The sequence below is a fragment of the Falco cherrug genome, chromosome 2 (genome assembly GCF_023634085.1).
Source record: "Falco cherrug isolate bFalChe1 chromosome 2, bFalChe1.pri, whole genome shotgun sequence".
Lineage (NCBI taxonomy): Eukaryota > Metazoa > Chordata > Aves > Falconiformes > Falconidae > Falco > Falco cherrug.
In genome coordinates, this window is record NC_073698.1 from 75,588,576 (window position 1) to 75,612,861 (window position 24,286).

The following is a 24,286-nucleotide window of genomic DNA, read 5'->3' on the forward strand; positions in this document are numbered from 1 at the left end:
TCTGACTGCGATTCATGGCACTGGCTAGGGCCCATGCTGCAGGATTTTACTTCAGACAACTGCAGAAAGCCCATCCTCTCACCACCAAAAAACAGGCAGTAGTTTTCAGCCCATCCTAGACAGATTATCCTTGCCAAAACAGCTCTGAAGGCCATTAAATAAAGCAATGATGGATTACAGCACTAATTTAGACACAGTGCTGTTTTTGAAGACGTGTGGCTGCCCTTAATAGCAACCCACATTACCCGCACATTCTGGTTGTGCAGGGCTTGAGCTCACCAGAGCAGAAGCATCCTCAGCAAAACCTGGTCAAAAGCCTCAGCTGGTGCAGCTCCTGGCATGCCTCTCGACATTATTAGCACTATGACAAACCACAGGCAGCCTTCCACTGGGCTCTCACAGCAGTGTACAGGTAACAGCGATGCACATGTGCCTTGTCCAAGCTATGAAGGAACAGGCAAGTAGCTGGCAGCCTTTACCCCCACAGCCGGGAAGCCTTGCTCACATTCAAAACTAGTTTCTGCTTTCTTTCGTCAGGGGATGTAGGAAAGAGGAAGTAATTGCTTAGGCAGCCTCGTGAACCCTTCCTGTTCAAGCACATACAAACCTAAAGCTAGCATCATTGAAGAGCATTACAAAATGCTGAGACATCTCAGGCAGCTAAATGCACCCATAGGCCACTTAACACCCAACCGTGCAGAGACATTTGCTTCATAACTTGAGCCAGCTGAAAGACTTAAACTAAGGCTAGCTATTGCTGAAGTGGTCTATAGTACCACAGGGTTCAAAAGGCATTTATACATGTAGTTAGGAGCAACACAGCTACTGACAAAAGATCTCATAAAATAAAAACTGTACGAGAAAAATCTTACTTTTGCAGTTTTGTCAGTGGTTGTTTCTGTTTTATTAAACCTTATTTTTTAACCTATTTTCTTTGCTCTGATCGACTTCATTTTGCAAACATTTCAGCTAAAATGAACATAATGAGTAAAAAATAAGCAGTTGGGTACAAGGCTTCAGCTAACTAAGAAGATTCACATGCTTCGTATGTGTGTGTACACACATAATAGCACTGCTTATCTTCAAGGCTGCATTACATCACATTAGTAGTAAAGTAAGATTTACTCATGCTTTTATATGCTTCCCTTGTATCATTTATCAAGAACCTACTACAAGTTCTCTGAATAACAGAAGATAGATTAATCATGCTTCTAAATAATCTATTTGCACTCAAATATTCCAACTTCTTACACTGGTTTAAAGTGTTAGTATCTGTTTGAGCCATCCACACAGTGAAAATGAATAGCACAGCTGAATAGAAATATTTTTGCTCTCAAGTAAGAGCAAGTTTGAAGCCACATGCTTTGAAGAAAGAAAAACAGCAGTTCCTTCCCTCCTGCTGATTTGCAGATGTCAGTAATAGAGAATGTTGGATAAACAGATTTGAGCCGTGCTAGGCATAGGACTGAGGTTGGAAAAGGGGAAGTGGAAGTGCAGAGTGTAGGAAGGTCTTACTGGAAAGATTTCAAAGATAACATTACAGTAACAAGATACATAAAGTGCCTCAAACATCTCAATGACATGATCGTATTGGCTTATGGACTCTAGATTTACTAGGTTTACTGCCTGGTTGCTAAAATGAAGAAAATCAGCTTGGGGGCAGAACTCCTACAGTCAGTACCTTATCCTTCCCCTCTAGCATCCTTGCCAATTCTGATGGTTTCGCCTGTCTTTCAATTAAATAACAATTTAAAATGTGGATTAAATACTTTAAGAGTATGGCAGAGAGCACTCAGTTTCAATGCAGTCAAAAACAAAAAGGTAAAGGTGACTATTGGTAGGGGGGCTGGAGAAGGGAGGACTAATAAAAAACACCAGAAAATTATTTTTTTTCCTTTAATTTCTTACAGTTGAAAAACAACAGCAACTGAGTTTGCCTGTAGATGCTACTGACATTTGTAATTGAGGCAGGGCAGACAAAATTTCTAAGTCAAGACTGCTTCTTTAGAAGTTGCTGATGGGAACATTCTGCTCAAGTGGATCAAAAAAACCCCAACCCTGAAGTCACCGGAGCTTCAGAAACCATTTGTGTTGAGGTACAAAGATCTTTAAATTCTGGTTACAGAACTATTTGAAAATGTACACTAATTTAGTTTTCAAATACATTACGTTTCTTTGTCTTCCACAGGCTTAGAAATCAGAAAATTTTGTGTCAGAACTGGATGACTTGTCTTTTTCTTGCTTGATTCTTCTGAACTATTTCCATAGAAACCTTGGCTTCATACAATGGGATCGGTTCATCCAGTTGAGGCCTAAAATGGAACAGTATGTCAGAAGCATCTGGTGAGCATGCTCAGATAAACAGAAATATTGCAGGACTACTGCTATAGACTTTACTTTCAGTATGTAAACTTTACTCTTTAAACAGAATAAAACTTCTACAGCTTTGCTTCGTTCACAGAACAAGGGAAGAGCCCTACAGCAAACAGGAAACAGAAGTTAATTAAAAGATCCCCTTCTTATGGGAGGAAAAAACCACCCAGATGGTGAGGTTTTTGCTCAACAGCAGTACAGCTATCCTGCATTAGAGAAAGGATCTTCCATTCCCACATTATTATGGGAATCTTCGTATCTAGTGAAGCTGTCACTCTTAGCGGAGTATTAGACAGTACCATCTTTTACAGCCAACACCGTTTCTCAGATACACTGCTGAGCAGCCAGATATATGCTCTTCCTCCACCAAGAAAAGAATGTGCTGCCTCTATTAAATTTTGACATACAGCATAATCGTGGAGTTAGCAAATTTCCTTGTGCTTAGCCTGCTATATTAAAACCAGAAATAAACCATAAACAGTTCCACAGAAACTGTGAAACATCTTTTCCTAAGCATCCCAATAGAAATTTGTAGCACAGTGCTCGCAATAATTTTTTTCATTCAACATTAGAAATGTAAATAAACAATAATAATTAAAAAACAATAATAATCACATCTCTCACCTGAAAATGCTACTTGATAATTTCTCCATGACATCTTCTAAGATGGGTATCTAAAAGGATTGTCAAGGTAACAATGTATTTACAGATAAATCCTTCTATAATCACGTTTGCTGGCAATAGCCCTGTACTGATACATTATGCAAAATGAAAATTAACCTTAATTTCAATCTTTAGATCAGATTTATGCACTTTTATATATATCAAAAATGTCCTTTCCTGCATCAGTAAGTAGAAATGAAATATGAAAAATGGAATTTAGAAAAATAAGGCAAAAGGGTTAAGATCAACAAGTGCAGCCCACACTAGTACAACATTAATCAGTGAGAATGGTAATTGTATTTTTTGTACAGAATGATGATGACAGACTTCAGTACCAGTTAACTATCCCTACCATTCAGACAGACATCTCAAGTAAAAATCAAAACAAAGTTGGGAATACAGCTGAGACTGTAAATTCTTGGAGCACTACTGTGCATCTGTAAAGGATCTTTGCGTTACTGACTAGCATTCATGTCAATGCAACAGATGAGGCTGTATTTAGTCTCTTTACATGAAACCTAAAAAATAACATTCCTTCATTTTAAGAGCAATCTGGTTAATATTTGAAGCTCAATTAATTTTGAAAGTGGTCACCCTTGTGATTTCTTCAGATGATATTAATGCCATATGCTCAAGAATTTCACAAGATATACAGATTAAAAAAAAAACAAAAACAAATCAAACCAGATTTTTCCTTTCAACTTTAAAGCCTGTTGTGCTAAAACATGCTGTTGTTATTAGAGATACCCCAGGAGACAACAGAAGAATCTTACTTGTTTAGTCAGCTTACTTTTTATGTGGACAACTACTCAGTAAGCATTCAACCAAAATACCAAACTATACAATGATTCATGATAACCTGCATCCCATAAATATTTCCTTAGTATTCCTGACCTTGCCTAATCTACTTTGCAGTTCAGTGGAGGAGGGGAGGACTTCCTGGCAGCACAGTTAGTCGTTTCACAAGTATAATGACTTAATCCTCACCTGCCTCTGCTGTTCTGTTAAACTGCAAAAGTGATTCAGCAGATCTCGATCTGCAGTGCAGTAGAGAACAGGGAGAGTCCTTAAAGCCATAAACAGACAAACCTTCCATTACCTGAAGTGGTCCACGGAAAACTGTCACACTAGTACAAAGCTCAGAGTCTAGCTGCTAAGACCAAATGTAGGTAATGCAAATAATGAAGGAGGCATTCCTCTTCCCACACCCACATATTTGCTCAATAAATTTTATGTATGTAACATTGCAAATGATGAAGAGGTTATGAAGCCAAAATATTGTAACTTTTATGGTTAAACCAATAGCATTAAGATTTACAGATGATCCATCTACTGCCCAAAAGAACAAAAAATAATTCCCCAGACGTCAAATGCATAATATAAAAACTTAGAAGAATTAAATCTTCAATTAATTGGTTCAGTCTTGAACCAAAACACTGCATTTTCTCCAGAATGTGTTTTTTCTGTTTCAGCACTGCTTTTAACGAAGTATGTAGACATGTATTTAGAAGGCATGTGGAGACTAGCTTAAATAAAACATGAGTGCATGTTACATTTTAGTTATGCTGTATGCTTAACCATGCTGACCTTTGAGCCTGTGGTTACATAACTGAGTAGAAAAGAACAATTTTATTAGTTGGTTTCTCAGTTGCATTTCCATACATTAGCTGTCAGTATTCAAAATGTCCATCGAAAGGATATAGAGATACTTCCCTTGCTGTATATTGGACAAGTTCCATATCTCATCATTCAGAAAGGAGACTGTGGCTCCTTTAAGAAACAAGGAACGGCTATCTGGAGGATCCAGCTTAAACAAATAGAAGAAAAATGTTATTTACATTTTCCTACCCAAAAATAAAGGTTTAATGGTTATTTTATATAGATGGTTAAAACAAACAAAAAACCATCTCCTGTCCATTAAAACTTAGCGAACTTGTAATATTTACAGCTTTAAGTATTTTTCTGTCTTGTCAAACAGGTTAATACCCCAAGCTAGACAAAATAGGTCCTTTAAAATTTGGCAGTACAGCCAGGCTATTAACATAACTTACTATCATCTCAGAGAAGAGAGCCCCAAAACTGTCCAAAAGGAAAATAAAAACATTTAGTATTAATGCTGTATACTTCCCATTTTCTGGATGTGAAATTTTTTATTTAAAACTGATACTGTTTAACAGTGAGGAACCATTTGGCCACAGCAGAAGCTCACAGACACATCCATAAATATACGGTGGTGCAAACTAACCTTACTCACACAAGATCTTTACCTGAAGATTTTTTTCTGTTGTTATCCAGTGTCCCCCAACACCAAGAAGGGTAATGATATCATGCTTATGAGGCAGAAACTGTGATTTTGAAGTTGATTCATCTTCAGCACTATATAATTTCACTGGGGGAAGCAGGGAGAAGAAATTTAATTTGAGCTCAGAAGAAAACTCTATTCAGAATGAAAAATCCATCTCTTCCTGTACTGAAACCCACATTATCTTGGGATTCTTCACAGTCCTATGTCTTCAGATACAAACAAGTTGCAATGTATGCATATGAATACACACAACGAAAGGTGGCTGTTTGGAACAGCACTACAACTAAATTTTGCTGTTGGTCACATGAGAAGATTTAGGAAAGTAGATCTTCAAGTAAATCTTCAAGTAGAAGATTTAGGAAATTCAATATATATTTCTTTTAATTCAGCAGAACTTTAAGAAGTTCCTCAGTTACTTCAGCTAAAAATAGTAACTTCAGAGTTTACGACTATTATGATTGTTTGAGAATACAGGTTGATAGTACTGGCTATTACGGCATAATTTTTATATTAAAATAAGGTACCGTAATTGATGTAACATTGATGTCACAGCTCTACTCTTCAAACACATTGTTTCTTTTCAGTTTTAAACAGGAAAATTTCAGATAAATTTAGCAGATGACTAACAGTATTAGATGCTTCCACTAGAGGGTGACATGAGGAGATCTTAAAAAGATCTTCCTTGAGGAGATCTATTGAACAGATAGATACATAAAATTGCATGCGAACAAGCAACTAAATGTTATCTTTTGAGGTGATGATCCTTCACCTATATTACCTAGAAATAATAATAAACTCCCCCCCCCAATGGTGCTCTGAAGACCAGATTTTCTTCCAATTACATACCTCCAGCATCTAAAACAATATCCACTCCCAGGCCCCCAGTTTCTTCCAAGCAGCTTTCTGCCACATCTATCTTCCCATTTGACACATCTATCACCCGAGCTAGAAAGAGCAGTACATTTGGTTAACCACAATACAAATGTAGAGCTTAGATGCAGAACTGAACAGAGAGTTTCTCGTTTCTGGAAGTATTACATAAGCAAGTTTGCAGCTAAGTCAAAAAACCTAGCCAATAGTCAGGGTTTTTTTAATTTTCCAATGCAGTGCAAGATCAACACCAAAAAATATGTATGAACTTTATACTGATGCAGAACTAAAACTGACAAGTCTGTGTAGGCCAAAAAGGATAAACTATGCCACTGTAAGGATTAGAAATCCTTCTGTAAAGTTCATTCTTTACTATTCTACTTTTCCGAAAGCACCTTCAAAACTAGCAAGTTCTGGAGTGACTAGCCATGTTACTGAAGCAAAAAAAGAGTGGCCAAAACATAAGAAGACACATTATTTCACATCTCCCTACTTTGCAATTACCAATCAAATAACCATAGCAGTCATGTATTGGGAGAGTTTTCCAAGCATAGCTTTCTTCCCTTACTTGACATAGAAATAACCACTTCCTTCCAGTCCCTTGCAGAGCCTTTCTCTTAGTTCCACATCGAGGGAAACAAAAACCTATTCTCCCTGACATGGAGCTCTGTCTCCCAGTGCAAGTCAGAAGTTAACATGTAAAAACACAAATTCAGTGAATTATGAGGCACTGACTTGAATTTTCTTATGATTCCAGCAAGTCAAATCCATTTTTTTCTTTAAAAGAATGCTTAGTAACCTTGTTATTAATCCACAGCCCAGATAAACTTGTATTACTTTCTACATGATGTTTTTAACCTCTAAATGGCTCTCTGCATCATTAAATAGTTAGACAGAAGTATTTACATCTGTTCTTGAAATAGTTCTGAAGTCACTAATACATTTTCTTCTTGTATCTGTGATGATATATTTATAGATGGTTATAAAGATAAATCACAGACTCAGGAATAACTAGGGCAGGGAAGTAGTAGCTACGGGTTTTAGCTTTGTTTCATAATTACGAGGTAGAATAAACATTTAGAAACTAAAGAGGCCAAAGACTTCTCAACAAAACGGTAACTGAAATAATGTCAAATAAATCTGAAGTCATATTTCCAAAGCATAACAGATTAAACTCAAATTTGCAATGTGTACTTACCCACTAAAGGCTGCCGTATACCTTCTTGAGTTCAATCGCAGGGAAAGAAGGAGAGAAGAAAAATTGCAAGAAAATGGTCATTAAGAAGAAATACTCAGTTAATGCTTTGGGGTTGTTTTTTTTTTTTTTTTTCCTTCCAATCAAATCACAAGATGCATTCAGATTCCTAGGTCAACCATTTAATTTTTTCACTGAAGTCAAATTATCTGGCTAAAGAGAACACACACGGTTGCAATTTAATAGAGATGTCACATTAAATTAATAATGATAGTCATATTCCCTATATGCAAATAAAATCCCATAATATCCTTTTCTTATTAGTTTCTTCAGTCAAAAAGTTAAAAGGTTTTTCTTAAGAGGGCAATTTGACATGGTATAAAATTTCTGCAAATAGTTTTACTTTTTGAGAATAATCCTGATTTAATAGACTCAAAGCCTGACTATCAAAAAGAAAGGCAACAGTATAATCAGTTTGACTATCTTCTCTTTAGCAAACATTTCCAGTTTTGCTACTTAATACAATAGTTATTACAGTACTCTTAAAAATCCTCTTCACTTTCTTTCCTAGCAAATTCCTGTAACAATTTCTCTCCACTGTGGAAAAGGCAGAGCATCAAATTATAATTTTATATAACCCTTTGTCATTTATTCAAAATTTCTCACAAAACATTTGTAAATTAGTTCAGTTTCTTCTTCTGTGACTTGCACAACTTCTAAAGTAACATTATTCTGATCGGCAAAAAGGCTTCGGTTTCTCTCTCCTTTCACTCTTGGTGAGAAGTAGAAATACCAGTATTTCCACAGCTACCAGAGTTTACTCTTACGCAGTAAATTCAGCTACAAAATTTTAAAAACTGTCATACAAAAGATCTGCTATTTGGTTTATTGAATATGCTCAAAAGCCATGAGATCACTGATGAGTTCTTACCAGCAATGTATCCACTGAAAGCTCTGCATTGGTTTTGAAGAATAAAAAACCCACAAGAAACCAAAAAACCAAAAAAAACCCAAAACCCCAAACCCCAGAAAACCTCAAACAAAAAAAAATGAGGTAATCTAGAGAACGGGAGAAATATATCTATTTTTTTCTTCTGTTCTCTAACAGAAACTCATCCCATTGTTTATATAATAGTCTGTCTCTAGTTTGAAATGTGGGCATTAAAATTTCAAAATTTGTTATAATCCCCTCCTTCATATTATTATTATATTTACTCCAGAGATTACTGAAGATATGCAAAGACCCCATGCTGTTGGTCTGAATATGAATCCTTAAACATTAACAAGAACTTCTACTTCAGGCACTGGAATCATATTTATTAAAAACCAAAACACAACAAAACACAAAACAACCAAAAAAATCCCACAACTTCCCAACAACAATGAAAAACCCGAAAATGCAAAATCAGTGGCTTTTTGTTTTAACCCTGTTTTCTCTTTTTAGTGCTGTACCCAGGTGATAGCTCTTTATTTGAGGTTGCAATTAAATTTTCCCCCCCCATATAAGCAATGGCCTTTTCAGTGCAAGAGATGGCTATTTCAGCTATTTTATGAAGCAGCTAGTTATGCCATACACTGATAACACAAATTGCTGCTCAGTGACAACTGATAAAAAAACTAAACAAAACCCACTAAACAAGTACAAAATTGAAAAAACCTACACCCATAGACATTAGAAACCAGCTTAGATATAGCTAACTACACTTGGTTTACTTAGTGCATTTATTTGTATTAACATTCATATAACTTCAAAACAGCACCAAAAAGTAAATATAAATATGACTTTGGGTTCCTTGGCATATGTGCTGACAGGAATAACATTAATTGCAAAGTCCTTTCTTAGCTAATAGTTAAGTTTTCATATCCTTTGCAAAATATACCCATAAAACATTACAAAGTGAAGTTTTAGGTCTTTTGTATTTACTCCCTTCACCCTGTAACAGCTGGCATAACAAATCTCTACGCATCAGCCGCATTCACAAAAATGCTTTATGTTCTTATGTCTGTAATGTCTACTTATACGCTAAACAAAGACTTTTGAAATAAGAAAACAGAAAACCAGCTTTTTTTGTGGAGACAATATAAAAATCTAGAGAAATAAGCCTGCCACGTCTTAGAAGTAATGATTACGTTCCCAACACAACACTTTGCAGTTCCCTGTTGAAGATCATTAAGTTCAGGCAGCAGAAGAAACGCCTTTCTCCCTGCTCTTGTGTAATAACCTCTCTGCACGACACTCCACTTCCTGCTGCATTATCAGCACTGCAAAGCCACTACTGAAGAGCTAAATACTCACTTGGTAGGCTGGAAGTGAATCACTCCCCAGCACTGCAGATGTGTGTGAACGTGCAGCCCCAGAATGCACATGCACACTGTGTTGTCTCTGTGCTTCCACTGCCAGTTCTGTTCTTGGGAGCCAGAAAGGAATCAAAATTCACAAGAACTCTGTTCTCTCTGTGTCTAAAGAGCAGCTCTCTGGCTTATTTCATCCCTCTGCTAGTTTACTATTCTTGAGTCAGCCGGGAGAACACAAGGACAATACTATGTGCACCTGCATATCAGCAATGCCTGGTTTTAGTGAGTCACCAAGATCAAGAGAGATTTGAAAACTGCTCTAGTTCTCAATTTGGAAAGCCAAGATTGCTAACAATATTACTATGCAAAATAACAAAGGAGAAAGGAGTCAGAGTCACAGACAGTTAACTTTGACATTATCTTTTTAATCAGATCTCATCTTAATGCATATATATTTTGGCTGATATGACTGTAATATATGTAGATGTGATAACGACTACACAATTATTTCTCCCACAAAGGCAGTCTTACAAGAGACCCAGCTACTCTTACATATACTTCTTTGAATGACAATAAAAAAATAACACACTGAAAAATAAACTTGATGATTATACTGTGACAGTCTTTGCATTTTGAGGAGGAAATATCAGACACTGGTTTTATCCTTTTGTTCACTGTACAGCAAAGTTCACAGACTGCAATAAAACAGGACTTTGCAATGCCATCCTTTATTTTAAAATAATAAAGAAATATTCTACTTTCCTCCACTTTGCAACACTGAAATAAGAAAATGTTTGATTGGGAAAGATGCTAGTAGCTTCAACATAGAGTACTTTGCCACAGTCCAAACAGCATTGTTACTTCCAGGGAAAAATCCCCAAAGACTTAAGTATCAAAGAGATGGAAGAAGTCATAGATAAATGCAAGTATTAAGTCTAATGCAAAGCTCATTTAGGAAATAGAAAAATGAAGAGCATTTGGACATCCAGCTAGTTATGACAGTACTTGAAACTGGGCTGCCACACAGCTTGACAAAATACTATTAGAACTAATTTGAGTCTGATGAATACTGTTATCTCAAGTATGTGATTACACCTGAACTCTTTCTCAGGTACCTAGATCACATACTGTGATATATTGGTGATTTAGTAATGCTTTCTTGTTCACAAGCAACAGTTTTATAAAATGAAGAGACATCTTGAGTAGTTGGGCCAAAAGCCAGTACTCAAGCACTATTGGAAAGTACCAAGAGACAGTCAATTAAATTGCAACAATTTAAATGAAGAATAAAAATGCCATTAAATACACCTAAACCAGAAATTAAATACCTATGGAGTACAGAGCAAGTTTTAAAACTATTTAGACTATTTACAGATTTGTATTTCAGTTTTCAGCTACTGAAATACATCTCTAAAAAGAAAAAAAAATATTTTGAGACACTCCTTAGTGTAAACTTTAGCACTGAAGAATGTAACTTACCCACAGGAGGTCTAAGCCTCTCCAGGTATTGCTTATCTTCAAGACTGTATGCAGTAGAGATTACTTTAGCTCCTCTATGTTGTGCTAATTGAATAGCTATTGTACCAAAAGGCTGCAGAGGAAAAAAGGTAGATGAATTTATTTACAGCAACAACGTGATGCCAATTAAGAAAGATTATATTGCAAGGGACATTCAGGAGAACTCAGGAGAGTATCCAGAAATAAACTTAGTCCTTCAACAAAACACATCTGAACCAAGGATTTGGATATTCACAGATCTGCTTCTGCTCTAAGTAAAGCCAAAAAAAGTCTTTTCATTAACTGGGAAGCTCTGAACAAACTTTTAGTAATTAACTAGTTCTCCTTTTCAACAAAAGAGCTCAGATTCTACTTTCAATAATGCAAGCACCATAACTGCAATTGTAACTTGGAGCTTGGGGGCTTGCTTGTTGAAGGAAGAAGTGCTACCAAGGAAAAAGCCCCAGCCACATTTACATTAACGAATCTTGGCTAGGGCAAGCTCCACATCTTCATTAGCAATAAAGACTGCAGTAATGCAAATGAAATTATTTATATCTAAGAGAAGTTAAAAAGCAGTGGTGGGAAAGGAATAAGAAAATCAAGGCACTTTCCTCCAGTTATACCTGAGGGCTTAAGGTAGAACTATGTCAATGTAAAACACCAGAAAAGAATCACCTCTCTCCACTACCCGCACAACATGTAAAGGACTGTATTCTTGGCTCAGTATCTTACGTGGGAGGGCCCTTCCTATTAATCCATATAAGCATAAGGGTGCTGCCAGGAATAAAATACAAGACTTAAGTGTAGCATGTTGTAAGAAATCCAATTGTTCTGGTGATAAGACAGTTATTTATGGCAGAGGTAATCTTTCTGTTCTGAAATTATTACTGCACAGTTGTTACCTACACTTGCTCCATCCATTACAAGGACAGTTTTTCCAGGAGAGACTTGGGAAAGGTAGTGTAAAGCTGTGTATGCTCGGACACCATCACGAACAGTCCCGGCTGCTTCAACCCAACAAACTTTTTCTGGTTTACGAACTAAGTTTAGGGGAAAAAACAAATAAACAAACAAAACAGATGGGGAAAAAATAGCAGCAAGCCCCTGACATTTCACTATTTTTTAGACTTCACCAATTTCTAAAACGAAAGAAAATTATACAAATCAAATAGTCTACAGGTGTAATTATAATCTAGTTCACACAGGCAATACTCCAATGTTGTGGCTCATGGCAGTGTTAGGTCAGCTACATAGAGTCAAAATGGAAAAAGCAATTATTGCAAGAATAATCAGTTTACTTCTGCACCATTCTTGTGAGCAAGTTCAAATACAAATACAGTATTTAAACTGTATAAAAGTATAAAAAAAGAGACACACACTCCCTACCATAACCTCCTGACAGAAAAGATCTGAAGAGCTCTTCTCCTTTTCACCAAGATAATTCTGACAAGAACACACAACGTGGGTTCCAACCCATGAGTTGCTTATTCTCTTTCTCTATAAATTAGAATCTTCTACTTCATAATCCATTGGTATGAACAGCTTCAGAAGGTTATACAACATTTTAAGAGAGATAAAGATCAAGATAACATTATTTGTCATCCGTTTTCTGTTGTCTCTACATAGAAGACACTTGTTTTCCCATTTGATTCATGGGCTTAAAAGGGAGGTAATGTTAATGAAGTATTCTGTTAACTAGAAATCAGAAGCTCAAACACCATTTTTAATGTAAGCCATTTACATGATTTAGCATAGACCTTGATATTAAGCTAGAAAATCATCACAGCCCAGCTGAAAGTCTAGCACAGAACCACAGTAAGTAAGCGCAATCCTCTTGAGGCACACTAGAAAGGAAAGACTGGAAAAGTTTGGTCTGTCCCTTTAAGCATAAGAATTGGCAGTTTAGCTTGAATCAGGGAAGCTATAAAACAACATAAGCAATGCAATCATTTATCAGTGTGCTGCAAATGAATTCTAGGGGTCATCACTTTGTGTGCCACTTCATACTACTTAGTACGAAGTAAGCTACTGCAGGTAATATAAAGTCAGAGATATTTACTGCCTATAGTTACTGTAACTAGTGATAAGGCAGCAGAGACCTCTAGATTTCATTTTGCTTGATTTGTACTTGTAAGTGTTAGAAAGAATAAGCCTTATTTTTTCTTTCTCCATGAGTCCATGACTTAGTTTGCAAAAACTGTCAGGAAGATTTCACCTTCAAACAAGTCAATATAAATAATACTCGTTTACTTCTCATATATATTAAAAATACACGGAGAGGATATTTTATCATATTTTATGCAATAGAATTAGATATTCAGTTTTGGTATAAACAAATCTGAAGCAGTCACCTCATAACTACACAGGCTGAATTCATGGACAGTCACAGAAACACAATACAAATGAGTTTCATTTGAGCAAAAGAGTAGTTTACTCCAAGTAACACAATGAACTACTGGGAGAGGCACAGAGATTCCAAAATGTAGTATTCTACATATTAAAGCACTCTATGGCCAGAAAGGGCAAACTGGAAACTCCCAATTGAAAAGAATGTTTCAATGCCAGGTTTTCCCTGATTCTCATACCCTGAAAGTTCTTTTCTCCAGCTTCTAGTCTGCTAATTTTATCCCATCTGTTAGTCTGGTCACAACTGATGCTCCTGGATTGAGTCAAAATGAGGAAAAAGTTGCCTTTTTCCTCATTTAGTTTTGTGAGAGATGAAATGAGGAAAAAGTAGAAAGACAATGAAGCAACAACAACGGAAGGGGGTGGTGGTGGTTGTGTGGTGCAGGCAAAACATAACCCATTAAACAGTAACAGCAAAGAAAAAGCCCTTGAGAGTACACAGTATTCAAAGCTTCTATGAACAGGTTAAGTAAACAGAATGTCTGAATATATATGTGTGTATATATATATATATTTTCAGAACAAGCTATAAAGAACAAGTTTGCCCAGAGGTCCAAGTTAATTAGCTGCCTATTAGAAAAGCTGAAGTCTGAAGATATAGTAAATACAAAAATTAGTAAAATATATGAACTACGTACCCAAATAATGCTCATGAACTAGAATAACTTCACAAAGACCTGACTCTTCAGAATCCAGGGGCAAAATTCCTGAAAAAAACAATTGAGCATAGACTTTAATTTCAAAGAAGCATATGCTACAAACAAGCTCCTAATGAAATGGCTATTCCCACTTGGTCTGTGGTTCAGTTGCCCTCTTCTCAGGTTTATGACAAATTAAGAAAACTTGGCAAGGTAACAGCCTGTAATCTCCATGGGCACAGTGCACAAGATAGTTCCAAAGGTGCTCCAAACAGCATTTTGGGGTTGGGGGAAAGAAAGAATGGGGACACTACTGAGTGTTTTTTGCTACTGGCATGCTTAATTTTTGTCAGGTCGTGTCTGAACTCATTTCACACTGCTCTCCCTCTGATGAGTGCTCCTGTTTCTACTCTGGGCCATGATTAACAAAGAATAAAATTGAGCTACCATATTGCAGACGGACACAGACCAAGCTGTGCTGCAGATAACTCCTACTCTTCCATCCTGATGCCTGTACATGTGTTGTTAGTAAAGGCAGCAATAAAGGGACAGAAAGAAGAAGAGGAAGAACAAGGAAGAATGTGTGGGTGTAAGTTTTTAAAAAGTTGGAATAGAGAAGAATCGAAGGGAAAAAAGCCCCACCCATGGGAAACAGAGAAAGTGAACAGAACAGGCAGAAATAAAAAGAAGAAATCCATCCTGTTCATAACAGTGCTTATTTCCTCCACTGGCCAAAGAATGAGATTCATGAACAGCAGGTTCTGGTATTTGATCAATCTTCTGACTATATGTACCCTCTATCCTCAGTAAAACAGCATTTTCTTTCTTCTCCCATCCAAATCTTATACTCCATTTAGACCAAAGCAAAGGCTTTGGCTTAAAATCCTCAGGAAATTTAGCTGTTATTTCCAGTCTTCCATAGTTTCTATAAAAAAATGGTTATCCTACAGTGCTTTTATACATCTGCAGACCTCTCAAGGGTTTATCTATAGTATAACAGTAAAAATTCTAAAGCAGCTATTTACAGCAGCTATTGTGCAATTATGAAATAACGTAAGAAGGGCAAGAATCTCAGAACAGAACACACTTTCTTACTATCTTACTCACTACTAATTCTCTCTTACTTCCATAACTTAAGTCATGCCCTAACCCAGGGGTCCTCAAACTATGGCCGGCGGGCCGGATACAGCCCCTCAGGGTCCTCAATCCGGCCCCCGGTATTTACAGAACCTCCCCACTCCACCTCCCTCCCCCCGGGGGTTGGGGGGGAGGAAACTAAGCAGCCGCAGATGACCGCCTGCCACTTAATCCACACGCTGGCCCCGTTTAAAAAGTTTGAGGACCCCTGCCCTAACCCTTTAACTTAGCATACAAAATACAAGCATGTATGAAAGAATATCCCTAAGAAACACCTCTTCTGTCCTAAAACACCATTCAGATTTTTATGATTAATACACTACTGTATTTCAAATGTTAAGAAAAATTTCCTTATAGTAAACTAAAATAGCCTTGGCACCTAAACCAGTCTGCATTCTAACACCTTACTATATAAAAACGAAAACACAGAATGAGTAATACATGAAGACATTCCTTTTCCTGACAGACATAAAAGTTCAGAAACAAGTCACTTTATCTCTTAACACTCCAGACAGGCTCCAAGGAGTCATTGTACATTGCTGCCAACTCCCACTGATTTCAGGGTCTCTAAACCATTCACAAAACCATGGTCCTTATACTAAGGGAAAGACATGGCATCTTAAAGAACCATGCCTCTTAGTATACCTCATAACGTTTACGGAAGCCGCAGCATGAAGTATAGACTTTTATTTTATACATGCTACACACATCAAGTATTTGACAGAAGTACAAAATCAGATTTTTCATCGTACTTGCCAGATATACTCCACATAATCAAATCCAGGAAAGCACTGGACTATTTACGTATTCAGTAACAGGACATGTGGAAGAACTGACATGCGAATTAGCTAACCACCTAAATCTAAGCAGGTATGTTTATATTTAGGTTCATGTCTCAAAGTATTTGTGGCCAAGTGAACTCTCAGAATATTTTTCCCTGCACTTACTTTAATGAGGAACATGGCATAATTGATTGCTAAAAGATTCTGAGAGCAACAAGTAAAACTGACTATAACTTGAGATACAGTACATTTTGTGACAGTTTGATGTTATTAAGCACACAAGTAACCAAATAATTTGGCAATAGTTCATTTTCTTTTTAAATCCACTCATTAATTAACTGTGGATAAACTTACAGCAATAGTAACTGGGAAGCGTGCTTGTTAGGAAAGATTTAGCATAATAGAAATATTTCACTCCTATCTTCTGTCTTTATAGCATCCATATTGGACACATAAGATTGAACAGCTGTTTGAAAGGGAATGCTATGAGATTTCAGTATTTAAAGAAGTGCGGTTTCTTTCTTTTAGGGCTAAAAATATTTAATGCTGTTTTCTTCATCTTCCTACTTCCATACATGTAATTCTGACTTTTCTGTACCTGCATTTGCAAACATCAGTATTCAAGAATAAAAAACCACAGACAACGTAAGTCTCAAACAAAATGCATCTGTGTCTTTATGACTGAAGTAGAGATTCCGTTCCCTTAATGTCAGATTTACTCTGAGGAAGCTCAGCTGACTCAAACTACTTATTCTGTATTTGAACTAACAAGAATGGAATGAAGTCCTAATGCACAAAAAAATCCAACCCTCCAACAGCCACTTAGAATGTAACTTTGATTTCTCAGGTCTTTTCATATTTTCATGACATATTTTCAAAGCGTTTTTTTTTGCCCTAACTACTTCCCGAAACTGTATTCCTTCAGCTACAACAGAAGGATTGAAACACAAATACTATTTTAAAATATTCAACAGATGCAGCATATGTCAGTAAGATATTTAATGAAATGAGCAATACTGTTCACAGTAATGATACTATTCATAGTTTGAAGTTAATTCATATGCAAGATCAGGAAATGCCTGGCCGTAACTGTTCTACTTTATATAACAAAGCAAGGCCACTTCTGTACCCCATAAAATAGAATATTAATTCCCAACTTAAGGACTACACCTTCTGTGGTGAATAAATAACAATAATCCACACATTCCATTAGATTTAAGCTAATGATATGAAAGGTCTGCCCAAGTTTTACCACGAAAAGAAAACCCCCAAACACTTTCCATGTGATTTTTGACCTGAAAGTCTGTTTTACAAACAAACAGTGATTACCACTTGCCCTTCTGATGGGTTTCTCTGACAATAATGTCATAGCAGAATCACAAAGCACAGACTCCCTGCAGTTAAGTTAGGGGGGAAACAAGTTCCCTTTCAAGAACTCTAATGTGCAGTAAAAATTAAGATTCTGGAAAACTAGCAGCTTGAAACTGTTTCTTTTTCAATGTGGCCTTGTATTTAGCAAAACACCTGAGTACATGCGTTGCTTTTGGCAACTCAGAAAATCAAGCAGAACTGGTGAATCTACTTGCATGTTTAAATTTAGGACACTTGAGTTCTTTACTCAAACAGGAATTGAGATGACTTAAAAGAAACTAAACAGTCTTCAGTATGCTTGAAGAAGAGATTCATCACTAGCAGTTAAAAACATATTTTTATATCATCCTCAAGAAGGCAGGAAGTAAGCCTAGATTTTGTATCATCCACAGAAATCAAAAGATACTTATCAATTACATTAAGATATGTTATAAATACAAATAATTGTGTATGTACTCAGATGGTTGCCTTTAGAACACTCACTCCAATGGCTAATTGGACCCAGGGATATATTCATAAGGATTTGGTGAATGAATAAGGAATATGACAGATTACATTAGCTGGGGACCTGAACTTCCACTCTTATACCAAAAAGCTTCCTTACGAAAACACTTCTAGAATAGAACTCTCATTTGTAAGAGTTTATTCATGTGACACTAATTGAATCTTTGAAAATATATGTCAAACTGTAGCTTTAGCGATGATTATAACTTCAGCCATTCATTATAAAGATATTGCTAATTGTGCTAGTTGATAAGGCAAACAAGTATTAACTTACCCACCACTTCATCACCCGGCTGAAAGAAGGTCACCTTTCTTCCAACTCATGAAGAATATATAAAAAGGAGAAGTTATGAAGATAAGTCTTTAAATTTGAAAGCACTGTTTATTACTAGCTCACAAACCTAAAAATATACCCTGCTACTGAAAAAAAAAGTTTTTTCCTATTAAATGTGCACATACCAAACCCAAATGTTTGATTCACTAAACTCTGGCATCCCATCCACAACCACTTACATGCAAGTACACACATGTATGTGTGTTTGAAAGATCCAGGCTTTAAACTACACATCAAAGGTGCAGATGCCAGTGAATCATTGCCGAGATTCCTGAGTGTTATTTTGTCTTTACTATTCCAACAAATGATTTTTACAAATAAATTAAAAATGGTTATAGCATGTGCAGGATGCAGGTAATATCTTAAGATCTCAGTATATTTTATTTAGAAAGCTGCCATGCATTTTTAATTTTTTTTTAAACTCTGAACAGATATGCAGCAATTACAGTCCAGTTCCTTTTTTTACTTTCATTTCAGCATTTTACTGACTTGGGGAAGCCTCATTAAGAAAGCAAATAGTTCCTACTATTAAAGGTGTAGCATACAAAGAGTATTTATTTGTTCTGGATTACTAGACCTTGATTCTTGCTTCATACCCTCACAAGACAATTACATTAACTTACCTTCCAATACAACTCCAGAAATTTCTCGACCAACAGGTAGAAGCTCCTTCTCCAGTTTAATTTCTGACAGAAGCTAAACAAAAATAATGGTTACAACATTCTTACTAAGGTTCAAAATTTGCATATTTATTATCATCTTACAGTGTTTGATATTCACAGTAAGAAAGTTGGGCCATTACCAAAATGTTACCCAGGGAAAAAAAGTACACATGTTCCTTATTTAATATTAAAACCTTTGCACTGATTTTCCCTATTTAAATTTAGAAGCATATAAAAAAATAGAGTTAGTAACAGGCAAGCCAAACTGTGACTTCAAGTCAGTATGCAAAGGAAGATAAAAGGGATTTACTGTAAGAAAATTCACAAATGACAACTGATCCTTCTCTGTAAGTTAGGAACTGAATTACAGGTGCTTTTTATTTAAAGAGATATGCAAGAATACCACATCAATCCTGTGCCCTCTTTCTCAGCAGTAAAGCTATATCCTCAGATGGCATAAATGGAATTGTGCCAATGCCCTGGCTTAGATCTTCAACAAAAACTGTAAACACCTGTAGGTTTTATAAAAACAATAAGCAAATACCTTTGTATCTATCCAGCTCAGTGCACAGGCTCTAACTTGTACTTTCACATCATTGTCTCTCGTAGGAGGAAGGTCTTCCTAGGACAAATGTGCAGATGTTACATTATATAATGCAACATGAATGTGCTAGTAGGATCCCCTCAAACTCTTGAAAGCACTTTTCCACAGAGTCTTTGTTTTAGATTGTGTTGTAGTCAGAACAAAAATTTTTTTTTCAATGAAAAGGGAACTGATACTCCAATGGATTTACAACACCATTCTGAGTGCATGTATGTTACTATTACAAACCGACTGCTAGACCTTACTAAACCTCAACAGACACTGACGTTATTTTTCTGTTGTTTTTTTTTCTGCAACTTAAATATCACACCTTTATTTGAAACAACTTTAGTATGTAATTATCCCTAATGTCTGTCTAACAGATCTTCAATATTAAAACTATATTGCAAGGATGACAGAGAATATTAAGAGAATTTTGACATAAATGTCAGACATACTGTACTGACAAACTTACTGAGGTAAATAATCAAGTAGTCCAGATGTCAAAGAAACAGCACAGATAAGAATTGGTGTTAACTCCTACAAAGTATGGCTACCTCACATACCATAGTGTTCTGCTAATGAAGCTTCCCCTTACTATTTCAACTTTTGGTTTTGGGATTGATATCTGAAATGAAGTAGTTGAGTACTGCTACTTTAAAGTATCTAATTAGCCAAATTGAGTGCTGGACTGCTGACGTTACACAGCTCTTGAAGAGCTCCCTCAGGTACTGGAGGCAAAAATGTATTTCCATGTTATACTGTAGTCTGCAGTGTAGACGTCTATTGGAACTGTAAGTGAAACACCTATCAGAGAGTCATAACAGCACTTTGTTTCTACTTCTGAAGTTAAGATTCGTAAGAATGTAAGCTTTCTTTGATTTTTTTTTTAAACTCTTCCCAAGAAACAGTTGTTACTTTTCTCCTAGGCTTAGCAACATGAACAGTAACCTCCGTCCAAGGAATATTAAGCTGAACTTTTTCTCACCCCAGCTGAGTTAAATACATGCTGTTCCTTTAAAACTGCAAGGCATTTTGCCAGTTAGACTGACCTCCTGCTCCTCAAACAAACCAAAGTGGGTTCTGGCTCTTTGTTCCACAAAACAGAAGAGCCATTAAACTGTTGAACTATACAAATACCACATCTCTGGTTTAAAAAAAAAAAAGTTAGAATCTAAGGAACTTACATAATTTATGTCAGTTTAAGATTATATTGTCTTTTAGAACTATCCTTTTGGTACGCATAGCTCAATGAACCTAAGTACTGCTACAATACACATAATAAAATTGCTTTTCTTTATAAAAGAATACAAGTCTTAAGAACAAAAAGAGACAATGAAATGTTTGTGCTATTAACTGGTTCCTGCCTTCACAGTTAAAATATGTCATTGTTAGGAATTGACCAAGCATCATATAAGGAAGGTTTGCTATGGAAATTCTTCATCTAAGCTGCTGACTTTTCGTTATTCACCTTCTGTTCTATTAAGGTCTCCTCAGCCAACTGGCTTTCTTTTCCCTCAGTTTTTTCAATATTTATTTCTATTTAAGATGAGGATTCCATAGTGCTGGTCATTACACTGACACCTGCAGTGTAACTAACACCTTTAGTTTCTGTCTAAAGAGATTTAAATAGGCAAGTCTATGCACAGGAGTGCAGTTTCAAGATTGGCTTTACCTTACCTAAGACTGTACCACAACTGCCTGGCTTACTTGTTGCCAACATCTACACATTCCCATCCTCTCCTTTGTGTTGGAGCTAGCACTCCTGGAGTCATCACAATGATGTGAACCAACCTGCAAGAAATTACTAGTTTTCACCTGGATAAATAAGCTGATCCATCTCACCTAATAGCTGCATGACTCCCAAAACCATTACAACGAAGAGAACAAAAATGTGCCACTGAAAGGTGAACAAACCTTTTCAGCAAAAGCACAATTTCACAATCAGTTTAAGTAGATCTAAGACTGCTCCATGAATATGCACCTTGGTTGTATCAAAATCACCCATGTCTTTGCATCCTTCTCTTCAGGCGGTTCAATAGATGTGCTTCGCTACTGGGATTTTGCAGCTGCTCAAGCAAGATTGATTCTCACTAGCACTATATTGTTTCATTTTGATAAGTGACTCATAGGTATATTTATGTATCTATATTACATAGGTAATATGCATAGGTATATCCAGGTATCTATATTACACAGGTATATATAGGTATTGATAGTAATTTATTTTGTACTTATAAAAGATTTAAGAATACAGGTTTGCATCTACTGTTCAGACACCCATACTGCATCGATGTATAGTCACTGATAGCCTGCTTTATGCCACGAACTCATGTGTACACACTTATCCAATTAATGTTTAGATCAAACTGACAAAGACTCTTTAGCACAATAGTTTCAGCTAAATTTGACAGAAAAATAGTTGTCATCTTGTTGTTCCTTTAAACTGTAGGAAAATAGGTAGCTAGAGACTTATTAGTGCCTCTGAAAAAAATGTTGCACTGTGATCTCAGTCCTCGCTAAGAGCAAAGAACATGTAAGAGGAAAGAAAATAACAGTAGGAGTACTCCAAACGATAAATTTCTTAAGCTACATTTCTACTTTTTCTGTGACCAGGAAAGCCAACCAGGAGATTTTATCTATATGAAGCCAGGTTTCATTTGCTATGCCTGCAAAACTTGTTTTTAAAATATGGACACCAAAACAGCACAGGGAAATCTAGTACCGGTCTTGCCAAGTGCTGCATGATGATGGTAAAATACACCTCCCCTACTTTCATTTACCTGCCTGTATGTGCAAGGATTACACCAGTTCTTTTTCAAGTCTACAGAACAGTTAGGTGTTTCAGTTATCTTGTGGAATTCAGCCAACACTCTTTTCCCACTAAATGACTAACAGTGCTATTACAATCAGAACTCACTCTTTCCTGGAAGACAAATGTCATTTCCTCTCCAGGTGAATTCTGCTGACAATACAAGGCCTTCATAGTGATCTGGAAAAAGACACAGCAATCAAACTGTAACACATGCAGTATGTATAGAGCAAACATTTGCAAACAACACAGGGCCTACAAGTCCTTCCAACACATAAGTTCTAAACCAGATCAACAGAAAAGGCAAGATATGGTGCTACCTGCAAAGGTTACATCAGTATTGTTGACCATAACATAGCAAATCCTAGGGACTGAGGATGTACAGCAAAAGGCAATGAATGATACGCAGGATTTACCAGTTGGTGGCCCAATGCAGTAAATGGGTTGCTTGCCACCCAGGCTGGAAGGCACACAATTTGACTAGCTCAAAGAAAGGCAGCGCAAAGGGCGATATAGGAACCTTACATACCACTTCACTAAAAATCACCACTTGGGTTTTTGGTCTCCTCTCACAACTTGGTGTATGTTGTCATCAACAAACAAGAGCCTTTTGGAGAGAACAGAAATAAGAAAAGAGGTCTTTCCAAGTCGCAGGAAAAAGAAAAGCACAGAGCAGGGAGGCAGAAACCCATGCAGCCATTGTTTCTCGCAGCCGGCACTAACACCTCAGGGGCCACCCGGGGTTGAAGGGGCCGCCCTGAGGCACTCCGCCCCTTCAGACGGGTGGAGCAGCCGCAGCCGGGGCCGGGCCCCGGCGCCACCCCGGGCAGCCCCGCAGGTACCGGCCGCCCCGGCCGGCACTCGGCGCGCCCCGGCCCCAGCACCCGCCCGTTCCCCGAGGGCAGCTGCCAACCAGCGCCCGCTTCCGTTAGTGCCACCGCCACCCCACTGCTATTATTCCGGTGGTTTATTACACCGGAGAGCAGCTCGGCGCGGGAGGAGAAGCCAGTGCCTCACAGCGCCCGCCTCTGCCTCCGCACCGTGACACGGCGGCGCCGCAGCAGCTCCTCAGTGCCTGCCGAGGGCCAGGCGCGGAGGAACCTGCGCGGAGACGACGCCAAACTGAGGGGCTCCGACCCCACCCGAGACATCCAGCCTCCTTCGCCTCAGGGCCGCCAGCAGGAAGAGCCCCCCGGAGCCGAGACGACGCACCGGCGACCCCCACGCAGCGCCGCCACGCCGCAACCGGCAGTTGCCATGACAAACCGTTACTTCCGCCGCGCTCCCACCTCAGCGCCCTGCAGACAGGGCGGGCACCGCCCCCACGCCGCACTCCTAGCTCGGACGTCCAGAGCGGCCCCGCTTGAGCTCGTGATTGGCCACCGAGGCCGCCACTCAGAAGGAAAGCGGAGCGGGATTGGCTAGGGCGGCTGCCGCTCGGTACACGTGAGGAGGCGGGAGCAGGCGCCCCCGGCAGCGTGTTAGACTACGCGGCCCAGCAGGCTGCGCGGCGGCGCCGCTGGGCGGACTACAGCGTCAGGGACGCAGCGCCTGGCAGCTGCCGCCCTGTTTGACCTACCGAGAGCGGGGCCGGCAGCCGAGACATCGATGGGGGTTGGGGGGTCGGTGGGGTGAGGGAAGGAAGAGACACCGCCTTGAGTTACCCTTATGCACAATAAAGGGGCCACCCGCCCGCCCCTCGCAGGCGCGTCCCGCTGGAGGTGAGGAGGGAGCCCGGCCGCCCCCTCCCCGCGGCCCCGCTCCGTGCGCGCTGACCGCCTCGGTGCGAGAGCGGGCTCGGCGGCGCCCGGGCTGGCCGGGGGAGGCCGGGTCTCTGCGGCGCTCCTGGCCTCTGA

The 24,286-nt window shown here is 38.2% G+C and overlaps 2 protein-coding genes across 9 annotated transcripts in view; one reads left to right on the plus strand and one right to left on the minus strand.

Moving 5' to 3' along the window:
* Positions 1 to 1,882: 1,882 nt before the first annotated feature.
* On the minus strand, positions 1,883 to 24,072 carry CRYZL1 (crystallin zeta like 1). Of its 8 annotated transcripts, none has more exons than XM_055702624.1 (15): positions 24,010 to 24,072; positions 22,960 to 23,037; positions 22,539 to 22,610; positions 19,580 to 19,657; positions 18,996 to 19,069; positions 18,314 to 18,360; positions 14,246 to 14,314; positions 12,108 to 12,241; positions 11,181 to 11,292; positions 7,410 to 7,433; positions 6,188 to 6,286; positions 5,304 to 5,425; positions 4,738 to 4,843; positions 2,998 to 3,043; positions 1,883 to 2,312 (listed from the first exon to the last, which is right to left on the minus strand). In XM_055702624.1, exons 3-15 carry the CDS (start codon positions 22,602 to 22,604, stop codon positions 2,213 to 2,215), a joined length of 1,077 nt encoding a protein of 358 aa, XP_055558599.1. In that variant the 5' UTR covers positions 22,605 to 22,610; positions 22,960 to 23,037; positions 24,010 to 24,072; the 3' UTR covers positions 1,883 to 2,212. The 8 variants fall into 8 exon arrangements, with proteins under 8 accessions (XP_055558599.1, XP_055558604.1, XP_055558606.1 ...); XM_055702629.1 differs by lacking the exon at positions 24,010 to 24,072 and adding an exon at positions 23,697 to 23,770 and having other exon boundaries at positions 7,410 to 7,430; XM_055702631.1 differs by lacking the exon at positions 24,010 to 24,072 and adding an exon at positions 23,697 to 23,770 and having other exon boundaries at positions 2,998 to 3,044; positions 4,735 to 4,843.
* ITSN1 (intersectin 1) overlaps positions 24,056 to 24,286 on the plus strand; it is a 136,610-nt gene continuing 136,379 nt past the window's right edge. Inside the window, exon 1 of the mRNA XM_055702617.1 lies at positions 24,056 to 24,151. The gene's annotated coding sequence lies outside the window, so the exon portion shown is untranslated. The remainder of the gene's footprint in view (positions 24,152 to 24,286) is intronic.